At 40.0% G+C, this 12634-nt stretch overlaps 1 protein-coding gene across 1 annotated transcript in view; it reads left to right on the forward strand.

Moving 5' to 3' along the window:
* BMPER (BMP binding endothelial regulator) overlaps nucleotides 1-12634 on the forward strand; it is a 149565-nt gene that overhangs the window by 99158 nt on the left and 37773 nt on the right. Inside the window, exon 13 of the mRNA XM_053993639.1 lies at nucleotides 3193-3529. Within this exon, the coding sequence (XP_053849614.1) occupies nucleotides 3193-3529 (337 nt within the window). The remainder of the gene's footprint in view (nucleotides 1-3192; nucleotides 3530-12634) is intronic.

The following is a 12634-nucleotide window of genomic DNA, read 5'->3' on the forward strand; positions in this document are numbered from 1 at the left end:
AAATGAAAAAGTAACTCAGAGAATATTCTTTTTCTGCACATCCCCAGATGGGACAGATGTTGCATCCTTTGGCTTCTCATCTCTTGGTTTCTGATTCTTGTCCAAGTGAATGGGAAACTCATTCATTTTGGGCAGGGGGAAGAAAGGGGGGGTATAGGCACCAAGAAAATCTTCCAAACAGTTTCTGCCTGCCAACGAGACCATTTCAAACACTGCTCTGTAGCATAATCCCATCTGTCACAGCTCTTACTGATTTACAGAAACTAACTGGACTTTCTGCTTGTGAACAAACAAAAGGCACACACTGCACAGTGTGATCAGGCTCCAACAAAATTATCATGAATGTAGGAGTAAATACCTTGTTACTCCGAAAAGGAATAAGCTGTGTTACGAACAGAAACATTTAGGCTCTTCATCAAAGCCAGAAATTACCCTTCCATCTGAGCAATTGCAGCAGAATAAAGTGTAATTAAGCCATACCAGCTAGAGGAAAGTACGTCCATGTGGCAGTTACACAGGGAATCTCTTGCATGAAATCCAGTAATCAAGGCAGGAATCTCTAGATTTTAAAATAAGCATTTTTATATGCTGAGAAAAAAAAGCCATAATTTTGTGTTCTTCTTCTGCATGCCTGCATTCCTTATGCAGGTCTACAAAAGCAACATGTAACAATTAACTCAGGGGAAGAGGACATAAATGTTCAGAAAAATTTTCAAGTTAACCTTTCATAATTAATGTATTTTCACTGAAGGTCAGTAAGTTTTGTCTTAAGGGAAAAAACAAGTCTTAAAAGGAAACTTAAGTTAGAATCCTTAGCCAGTCTTTTCTGACTTTGTTTAAAGTAGGGAGCTTCTGAGGGAGCTTCTCTGGGGGAAAAACTTGCACACAGCCTTAAAAACTATAGTTATTTTCTGAAAAGAACTGTCTGAAAATTTGGATCTTGATGCTTTAAACTCTGAGAAAGTTTATGTAATTCTCAAGTCTGAAGAAATCTTGGTTTATAAGTTAATGGCAAGTATTTTCTAAGTGCCAGCACAGCAGTATTAATCTTTTGTCTGCAAATCAAGCTGTGTTTTGTTTTGTTCAGTGTTGTCAGAAGCAAAGACAGCTGGATTTTGAATTTGTCCAGCAATGATAATGGATGAAGCAGCTTAAAAGGCAGCTTTCCCCCTTGCCACTGTGCTGGCCTCATTAACAGTTGTATCTTGCACAATTTCTCAGTTGGCTGGGTGTAAAGTGCCTTTGGAGGAGGAGACAGTGGCCCCATCCATGCTGGGTTTATGAGGTAATTTGAAATTTATTTCAGGCATAGTTAGCTCAGGATGCATTTGTGCTACCTTTGCTAAGCTATGGTTGTAAGAAAACAGTGTAATAGACTGCAGTGACAGGTAATGCAGAATTGCCTTCACAGCCTTGATGAGTAAATAATTCCTAAAACTTCTGGAGACATGGTATAACCTACCAAGCACTGGGGCAGGATGTTAAGATGGACGCACCCTTCTATAGCCGTAACTTCCTCTTGAACCTCACCCTGTTCCTCTGCAGCACGGGTAGGAATTCTCAGAGAAGACAGTGGGATGTATTGCTGAAGGAAGGGTTCCAGCTTTGAACTGAATCACTGGTATGTTAATTACTTGCATGAGGATAGGGCAGGATTTAGATCACACAGTGACAAGCACTGATTTACAAGGGGAAAGGGTGATACTAAGCCAGCCCACAAAGCAAATTAAGAAAGCTGGAGTGAAGCCCTGGTCCTGCACCACAGAGTGATGCTCTTTGGTATTCTTGGCTAAGCAGGGGGAACAGGGTAAAATCTGGATTATCCTGTTGAAAAGCAGGATCCTGTGTTTATCCTTAACTAATGGCTGCCCACAGGTATTTTATGAGAATAAGTTAATATCAGCAAAATTATTTGTGATCTTCAGATGCAGGGTTCCTGCAGATGTGATATAGAACCATTCAGGAGACAGTGGGAGTAATTACAAGAAAGGCCATTTTTGGGTAGAAGTTAAGCAGCAATATTTCTTGGTGTTGTTTTTATCCCAAATGATATCAAAATGTCAAAATGGTTTTCCCTTATGAGCTGCCTATTTACTCCTCAAAGAATTGAATCTATTTAATTTAGAGTCACTCAGGTAAAAACTAGAAGTTTAGTCTCCACCTGGTCTCTGGCCCCTCTAGAGTATCTCTGGGAACAGAAAGACATTCAGAAAGTAGTTTATTCCCTCTGCATTAGACAATCCTGTTGTGATCCAGAGCTGCCTGTTTTACTCCCTCAAAGGGCCTAGACAGGTGACTTAAGCTAGACACCTAGCTTTTAGATGGGTACAGACAGATAAAATGGATGTCGGTCACAAAAAGTAACTTTGATTTTGACATTCCAGAAGTGCCAAACCTTCCTGTAAAGCAAATTGTATGAGAGGGCTTACATCCCAGACACTAGATGAAGGTTAGATGTTTACCATAATTTCTTAGTGTTGCTAACTTATGCAGATGAAAAGTTGGTAAATAATGCCTTTTGAATTAACAGTTTGAATCCAGTTCAGAATGTTTTCTTACAACAGTTTTGCCCATCTGATATATCTTTGTTGTAATCTTTTTAACTCTTTTTACTCTCACAAAATAAGGTAACTTGTATTGGAACAGTTGTATTCACCCCAATGAGCGATCAGTGTCGGCTTTGTAGGCAAGAGTAGGATGTTTCCCATAAGGTCATGGCTGGAGTCTCATAGGTCATGGGCATCTTTGTATTACCACTACCTGTGCAATGGGTAACAATGGTTGAAATTCTGGACCCCCTGCAAAGTCACCTAGAAATTTACCATAGCAAATTCAATTTGCAGAATTTTGCAAGAGCCCTCCTTTGATATTGATATCCTGCCTTGGCTCCATATTTTTTAGGATAACCCCATTCATTAGCAAGAGGGAACAAAAATAAGAGGAGATAGGCATGTATGTATTGTAATTGGCTGCAATTTAAGAAACACTGCACTTGCCAGAGGCACTTACTGGGAACTATATAGAAATCTAACAGCATTATCAGAACTAAGCCAATAGCTTTGTTTTGGTTCCCATTAAGTGTTTCACAAACATAAGGTGCAGTTTGCTATCCTCAATTTCTTCTCTCTCTCTTTTTTTTTTTTTTTTTTTTTTTTTTTTTTTTGGTGCACTTTTGTCTTATCTTTTTATCAGGCTTGGAAATCTCATGGGATGGAGACAGTTTTGTGGAAGTCATGGCTGCACCTCATCTGAAAGGCAAACTCTGTGGTCTGTGTGGCAATTACAATGGGCACAAACGGGATGACCTGATTGGGGGGGATGGGAATTTTAAGTTTGATGTGGACGACTTTGCTGAATCCTGGCGTGTGGAGTCCAATGAGTTCTGCAGCCGCCCGCAGAGGAAACCCATACCGGAGCTCTGTCACGGGACAGTCAGGGTGAAACTCCGAGCTCATCGGGAATGCCAGAAACTCAAAGCATGGGAGTTCCAGAGCTGTCATTCAACAGTGGATTATACCACCTTTTACCGGTAAGTGTGGCTTGCTGTGGAGGGAGATACTAAGTTACTGGGTGAGGAGAAAAATCACATAGTAGGGCCAGTTTCAGTAGCACTTGAACACATGTTGAGATATGTTTTTAAGAATTAATATACAGGCTTATATTATGGGAGGTATTCTGGATCCAGAATCAGAAGATGATCCTGAGCAAATAGACCTGAGCAGCCAACAGTGAGAAAGGCAGGCAGGCTTGTGATAACCTAGAATAAAAGTACTTTTGGAGACTGAAGAAAGACAGGGAAGAGACTTCAAAACATTTTTGCAAACTCCCTCTGATTTCAAACTCAGTTGTAAAATTTGAGGCTGACTTCAATTGCTATTGCTTGTGGTCCACAGAAGTGTGTTTTCCCAGAAACATTTTGAAAATTACTTTATTAAAGCAAGGATATTAAATACATCTAATGCCTTTTGGATGGTGTGGTTTGTGGGTTGAGAGTTTGAAAGAGGCAAGTTAACAAAAAATTCCATGCATGGCCTGTCCTGCCCTGGGAGAAAAGAAAATCAGATGAGGATCTAGAATTCTTGTCTGAGTGAATTATCTTTGAAATGGTTAAAGTCTAAGCCACAAAGACATATTTTCTGTTCTCTAATTGGCATGAGTTTATTTATCCCTCACTCGGTAAATACAATTGTCTATTCTTTTGATTGCCTGACATAAAAGGTAAGAGCTAGCTGAGTCACAGTTGTATGGTTGTGGATGAAGCTGCCTGATCTCTGTGCTCCCAGCTTTCCCCACTTGGTCACATTCACTATTTGATTTATTAGGAAAAGCTTTCTAGAATGACTCGATTTCCCTTATGAATTGACTTTCCTCTATTTTTATAATGAGACAGAAAGACATTTATCTAATCCAGCAGAATATGTCTGAGACTGGGAAATGCTAGAAGAAGACATACAGCTTGTCTTGTAGTCTGTGTGTCTCTGCACTTATTTTACTATGGTATATCCCTGTGCTAGGAGCCTGGCAAAAAGTAAAGATGTGTGCAGGTTATAATACTTTATCTTTTCCAATGGCTGAAGGCACAACAGAGAGCACTAGAGAAGCTAACACACACACAGGGTCTGTTGAATGCGTTTCAGCAACATTCTCATCTCTCTTCCATCGTCTTTTAAAGGTAAGTGGTGACAATGCAAATGGAAAACAGGCACAGACAGATTTGTTTAATTTTGCAGTGGATTTTTTGTTCCTTTTTTAAAATAGCCCATGATTAATTTAGTGCAATACACCTCCTGACAGCACAGCAGAAAGTGATTTCTATTTTGGCTACAACGGTCAAAAAAATTCTACATGCTTGCACTTAAGAATTACCATAGAGCTTTTCTGTTCCTTTAAAATGATATCTAATGTTTGTCCTGGAAAGGCACTGAAATCAAGCAAGTATTTAATTAGATTGTGCCCTTTTGTAGAAAAGTGTATTTTTCCCTCAGGAAATGTTATGTTGAAATGACCATCATATTGAAATGACCATCAGTCAGATGTAGCTGTTTTTTCAATTTCGATGTTGCTAGTTGTTAAAATGCTCAGTTTCCAACACAGGAATGAAGATAAACTGTAATTTATAGCTAAATAATGGTACGTAATAGAATGCTGCTTCTTGTTAGAAACCGATAAAGTTGTAGCAAGGAATTTTGTCAATGACCATGGTCATTTTTCATACCAGGAAGTGTCCGCAAGGAAGTAATGATTATGGGACACACATTCAAGAAAGACTTGCATTTTTCATTAATTCCGTTCAAAAAACTCATTACTGGTGATGTGCTTTTGCAGGAGGTTTAGATTTTCATTGAAAGAAATTCAAATTAAGACAGCTTTTAACTGAGGGTTTTTTGGAAAGGCATATTTAGTCAATGTTCTCTAATTTCAGTTTAGCTAAACTTTTTTAAATTCTGCTTTTTTAAACTCTGAGCAGGCTCCTAGCAGTAAGAAAAGGGAGGCAGAATGATAGGGTTAGATTCTTTGTTTTTTTCTCCTAATGTACTCATTGAATTGAATAGATTCTCAGGTTTTTACCCTCCAACATTACATATTATGGAATTTTTCCTTTTGAAATACTACATTTTCAAGAGTTAACCTTTCTTGGTCATTCTTGCCTATATTATTGACATTGCTTCATTTTCATTTTGCTGCTTGGGTAGTGACCTGCTGTTAATAAAAATTCTCAGAAATAGAAATAAACTCAGCAGGAACATTAGGAATTAGGGTGTGTTTTCTCCGAATACCAAAAAAGGCAGTGAACAATGCATTGCAAACTTTTGTTTGACATTGTGTTACTGAGGAGATTTGTGTAAAGATATCTCAAATTCATTTTAAGTCTCATTCTTTTTACAGCTGTAGTTTCTCCTTTTGTTAGCCATCCAAAAAACATACAGCGTGATTGTCATGATTGTTAAGTGAAAAGGATGTAGTTCATGTTTTAGAGAGTAGAGATCTAGCTGCGTGTTGACTCCTGTGCTTGACCTTGAGAGATCTGTGACACCTTAGGTTTTGCTCCTCACCCTTAACCCTTTTTTTGTGATGTTGTGACTTTGGTGACTTGTGTTTCCCAGCAAGGCATATGGCATAAGAAAGTACAATGTAAGTGTGTGAGAAAGGATTTTGAAATACTCCTGACTGCAGACTAACAAAATTTTACACCACTTTTTAAGTTCTTTGTTTTGTAACTAAACACATTTTATGTTTTTTTAATTGTGGTTTGCTTTGTTTAGTTTGGGGCTGATATTTTTTGTTTGTCTTTAATGCATTTCTAGTTATTCAGTACTCATGCGTAATACTCTAAAAATAACCCCTAGGGTTCAACTTTTTGGAGGCAAGTTCATTAAGCAGGGAAACTATTTTGAATTTCTAGGAGATTTTGGTAAATCCTGTGTGAAGAAAAGATTAGCAGTTAGTGTCATCACCATTGCCACATGTCTATTTTGGTATTTCATTATGGCTAACCATCCTAGAGTGGTTCTTGAAAAAAAAAAGGTAAAAGAAAGTTACCAAGGTTGCTCAGTATTAAGTTGTAGGCAAGATATTTAAACCATGTATGCAATAAAGCTGTCAATCAAACTCCTGAAACTGCTCTTGAGTATAAGCAGAACTAAAAATAGGTTATGTTATCTCAATACCTTGTGCTGTTGTTAACAGAAAAAGCAGCATCACATTATTGGGAAATATTATAGTTTAAGCTCATGGATGAGGATTTGGGGATTTTGGGGAGCTTGAAAGAGGAGAAGAGGACTTTCTGTTCTCACCAAACCCTACCCCATGACTGATCTCACTGTGCATTTTTGAGCTGTGCTGTAGCAGGAGCCTGCAGGTGACTCCAGCAGGTGAGGCCAGGGAGCAATGTGATCATGCAGGGCAGGTCACCAGTGTGACCCCATGCCTGCTTTGCTTGGTCATGACTGACACCTCTCAGGAGCCTCCTTGAGAGGAGCAGGCAGCCCCTACCACACATCTAGGGACTGCAGTGAGAGAGTCACAGCAATGCTGCTTCATGAAGGGAGAAATGTGGCTGCAGGAGACACTGTAGAGGAAGACACAAGACTCATACTCCCTGAACACCTGCCTTCATTAGCATCCGTGGCTTTCTAGTAGCTTGGTGGAGGTCTTTTTTTTTTAAGCAGTTGCATCAACAGATTTGGAACGTCACATTGGCATGATATCAGTATATCACCCATCTCTAATACACCTACACAACAGCTGAGCTGATAAATGACTAGTTAGACAGTGCTTGAGTCTCTCACTATTGCTACAACTTTCAAAAAAATTCAGAATCTTGGTTTTGCTGTGCAGTAGATTTCTTTATTTCACATTGGAAAATTTGTGTCCCTAACTCTTAAGAGAAGTCTTTTTATAATTATTACTCTCCCTACTATTAATATATATTTTGCTATTGTTATTATTATATTTCAGCAGGCAATAGCACTCTGAATAACTAATTAAATTATTCTTTTTCTCTTTTGTAATTGTCCTGGGATGTGCTTTTCTCTTAAACACTTTAATCATCAGTAGTTTAGGGCAAGCAATAATTAACATCCTAATAGCATCATTTGTGTGAATCTGTTAATCACATGCATTCAATAATTGCAAATCTACTTTATTGCAATTCTTGACTTAAATGTTCCTTGTGATGTGGTGGCATTACTTCATCTATAGTTCTGGGTTAATCAGTTAATGAGTTTCTGTCTCAGTTAACCTATTAACTTTATGCAGTTAACTGCTGCAGTCTTGCAGTTTTTCTAAAAATTTCCACTTAACTAGAGAAAATATTACTGCTTGGAGTTGAGGCATAATTTGCAACGGTGTGTAGCCTGTTAGATCTCTGTTATTAAGATTGGCAATGATGCCATAAAATGACTGCAGAGAACATGTGAGCATTGCAAAGATATTTACAAACTGTTTGAAAGATGAGAACCAAAGGTTTGTGGCTTTGAAACAAAAGGTTTGAAGGTCTTTTTCCCTGTTAACAATGATGTCCTACAGCTGTAAAATTCATGTGGTTATGCCCCTATGTTCACTTAGCAGGATGGTACAAAAGAAATGTACTCTGAAGAATGATTTAAGAAAATCCTGTTTCAAGTGTTTAAGGGGTGGATGGGACTGAGATCTCTGGAATCCTCAGTTTACTGCCAAGGTGCAAATTGCAAAATTCTACCCACAAGGTTTTCAGGCTCTGGCTATGAATTAGGGCACAGCAGTTGCTCTGCCTGAGGCCAGGCTGCTCCAGGGCTCCTCTGTGGTGTAAGTGCAGGGCAGCTGTAGTTCTTGATTCTCACCAGGGTGACTCCTGTCCTGGCTCCTGCTCCTGAACCAGCCTCCACATGTGTCTTTCCACCCACTCCAGGGCAGAACTGGCCTGTGTCCCCCTTCAAGACAAAGCCAGTGGTGTTGGGTCAAGAAAGGGACTGATGGCATGAAACTGTGACTGGTCCCCTTACAGACCTGGCACAGAGCAGGTGTTGGCTCTTGCTTCCACTGGCCCTTGTGCTGAAGAATGGATGTTTCTGTGCCTGTCAGACTATCTGCCTGAAGCTGGCCCTGAGTCTGGGTACTAGCAGCAGTGTAACCACAATAGAGAGGAGCTCAGGATGAAACAATTTATTCAGCTTCTTGGGCAAATTGTCATGGGGCAGCTGCACGGCCCAGGGAACTTCTGGTTAGAAAGGAATTTAAACATATTTGAAACAATTATTGTTTCTTTTTTTATTTTTAAGCAAATCTGCATGAGGATGTGAGTTTTCTATGAATCACAGAATCACAAAACGGGTAAGGTTCCAACCTTACTCATGGGTTGGATGACCACGGGTAAGGGCTCCCACCTTACCCATGGATGACTCCTGGGACAAGAGTGGGGTCACCTGGTCCAACTTCCCTGCTCAAGAGGGATCATCGTAGTGTACATGGCACAGAATTGTGTCCATAGTTTTCTTGAATATGTCCAGTGAGGCAGATTCTGCAACCTCTCTGGGCAGTCTGTTCCAGTGCTCAATCACCTGCACAGCAAAGAAGTTCCTCCTCATGTTCAGGTAGAACTTGTGTCCATCAGTTTCTGCCCGCTGCCTCTTTTCCTATTGACTTGCACCACCAAGAAGAGCCTGGAAACTCTTGGCACCCCACTTTTAGATAGTTATACACATTAGTGAGGGTCCCTTTCAGTTGTCTCAAGGCTGAACAGGCCCAACTCCCTCATAAGAAAGACACTCCAGTTCCCCAGTCCTTGTTGCCCTCCCTGGACCTGCTCCAGGAGGTCCATATCTCCCTTGTATCCAGGAGCCCAGAGCTGGACACAGCATTTCAGATGTGGCCTCACCAGGGCTGAGTAGAAGGCAGGATCACCTTCCTCGACCTGCTGGCAATGTTGTTCCTGATGCACCTCAGGACACCACTGGCCTTCTGGGCCACAAGGGCACACTGCCATGTCCTTCTTTCCAAGCTGCTTTCCAGCAGTTTGGGCCCCAGCCTGTACTGGTGCATGGGGTTATTTCTCTTCAGGCACAGGACCCTGCATTTGCCTTTGTTGAACTTGAGACGCTTCCTCTCTGCCCATCTCTCCAACCTGTTGAAGTTCTTTTGAAGAGCTGCACAACAATCTGGTAGTAGATGTATAGGCACTGGCAGAGCCAGTGTGTCCCCAACCCTTGCAAGAGCTCTGGTGCTTGGGAACCAGTTATCCACGCCTATCTGTCTGGGCTGCCTACTGCCTTTCCTTTATGCCCCTATATGAATTGACATTATCCTTCAAACAACTCAATGCCAACCTCTGCATTTTGTGAAAGGCTGTGATGAACTGCTTCAAATACAGGTAAGGGGCACCATGACTTAGACTGTTGGTGGCTGACAGTGCTAACGAGAGAAAATGGACTTTGTGGTATCCAATGCATTTTGGGATTTCTAGGAACAAGCATCAAACAGTCCTGCCTATATGCTAATGGTAAGGAGTACTGCAAAATTACTGCATATATGTACTTACTTTTTTAAGCTCCCTCCTTGAAGTAGTTTTCATCTGATATAGCCAAGAGTGCAAGCTGCCAGAAAAAATACTGTTTAGATGTAAAGATTAGAAGTTTGGATTTGGACAAATGGGTTGAGTGGTCAGAAAAGGTAAATCTAAAGCCAAGCTGAGCTCAATTATCTGCAGATCATGATTCCTTTTCATGTTTCCCCACACCCCTGACCCTGGTGGGGTATTTTTCATGTAACCAAGTTCCATCCACTAGTGTCTGTTTAGAAAAGTACCTCAGGAATTTGGGGCTAGAAAACATTCTTCTCTTTGTATCAGTGGTTATTACAGCTGTAAAACATCGAAGCAATGCCAGAGGATTCACAGATGTCTCCTTTCCCGTTGAGGTATTGGATTCAGTGGGGGGAAGGGATTAGGGTGGAGAGGGCTCCAAAATCTGACAAAACAGTGGTGTTGGATAGGCACCATTCACTTGGGACTGTCCATAGCTTGCTTTCAGTGGAGGAGTACATGCTTCCCCTTGTACTTCCCTATATGGAAAGTTAATTTTTTTTTTTAACAAGGAGAGATCTGTTATAGGAAAACCAGATGAAGCAGCGTACTACTATGTGATTAAACCCCTACAAGTTTCCTTTCCTTCAAAGGATGGCATGTCTGGAATGTATTTGTTTTGCTTACTTAATTACATGATCGCAACCCTACCTGTCCTTTTACACTGAATGAAATGTTATTTCTTACTTCTTATAAGTGCATTATGAGGCTTCATCTCTCACTTTTCCAGGAAAGAACTTCATTTGTCATTATCATGAATGGAGGTATATTGAGACTTATGATGAAAACCTGCTTCTGCCTAGTAAAACTTCATTTCTTTCTGGTTTATTACCTGGGTCAATGAAATTCAAGTCAGGTGTTTCATAACCGATTGCTGTCTTCCTCCTTATCCATTGTCTGACAGATGTGAGGCTCTGCATGTGAAACTGTGAGGTCAGTTTGACTGAGAGACAAATGATCCTGAAGGATGGTAGGCACTATGGACTAGGGAGGAGGTGAGGAGACATCTAACAGAAAAGCAGAGTATGCCCATCCCCCTTATAAATTGTCAATATGGACTGCATTCTTAGAGCCTGTTGTTCCTGGATTACTTTTAATAGAGGTTTGGTAGTTTGGTAGTGTTTTTTTGTTTGTTTTTTTTTTTTTTTTGTGCTACAGTGCCTTGATGTCATGAAGTAAAAATCTGATTCCTTGAAGTCAATGGGAATTTTGCTGTATTTGGCTGACAGGTTTTCATCATTATGAATTTTCCTGTCCCAGGCAGCTGTATTACAGTAATCTTTGCATCACTTAGTAATCCTTGTTTTGTCTTCCCACCATTTGCTGTACCACAGATAATTTCAGAAAGCTTCAGCTAGTTGTTTCATTAGCATTCTTTACTGGGGTAGACAAAAGAAAACACATTCAAATCTGGACACCCATATCCTGGTTTGCAGGTCTCTTTTTTCCTAGGGGAAAACTAAAGGGTGACTCTCCAAGGCAAAAAACCTAATTTGTCTGGACACAGGCAACTGAGAGATTTGTTCTGTTTTGCTGACTAGAATTCACTTGTGGTTCTTTTTTCTTTTCTATAAAGAACTTGTAGAAAAAAAGCCTGCAATGATAAGTCTGCTGTCCCTCACATTTTCCAAAGCCTGTTTGATAGGCTTTAAAACATGCTCTAGGAATAATTTCTTTAATCTAGAGTTCACCATCATAAATATTACAGCTACAGTATTCAAATGCCACTCTATCACCGTGAGCATGAACAACCTGAAGGAACTGCTATGCTGAAATACAAGCACATCCTTATTGCAAACACTGATAAATAGTTTTTGAAAGAGCCCTTTCCCATTCTGGAAGGCACCACAGATGTTTCAGTATTATAATAAAATGCATGATGTTTAAGAAGAGGAGAGAAGGTGTGGAGAGGAACTGGTAGAAAAGCAGAGTGATATCCTCCCTTGTAGAAATATTTTAAAAAGATGCCACCTGCCAGTTGGTACAACTTAATCCATTGCCAAAGAAAAAATACCTGCTACTCTGCAGTATTTCTTTTTAGCTGCAAAAATAAATCCTATTTTTTGAGAGATGCTATTTGGAAAAGTTTTAAGCATCATCAGAGGAAACCACCATGTCTCTGTCAGGTACCACAGATTTTTAACTATAGCTGCTACAAAATCCAAGACCTCTGTTCAATTTCATTTTAATTAACCTCTACAACAGGTTCTCAGCAGGGCTTTCTTTGCAAATTTGTTTAATTTTAGCTTTTTATGTTTTAAGCGTTATTGCAGTATTGACTTTAAATAAAATGCTTAGCTGATGGCAATATGTCTATTTCTCTACATAAATAATTCAAGAAACCAACCCATCAGATCTCATATTCTGCTTAAGGAGAGGTCAGTAAATGTTGCAAGGAAGAGGAAACCCACCCATATGGTAGCTGGCCAACTGTGCCATGTCATATATGGGGGAGAAATCTTTTCAGGCCCCTGAGATGATCAGTTTACATTTCCATAACATGACATTTTAATTGCCTTTCCTTTAGCATGCATAACTGCAAAGCTACTATATTTCAGTTCCTATCTTAAGCCACCT

This window comes from Vidua macroura, chromosome 1, assembly GCF_024509145.1.
Source record: "Vidua macroura isolate BioBank_ID:100142 chromosome 1, ASM2450914v1, whole genome shotgun sequence".
NCBI classification, from domain to species: Eukaryota; Metazoa; Chordata; class Aves; order Passeriformes; family Viduidae; genus Vidua; species Vidua macroura.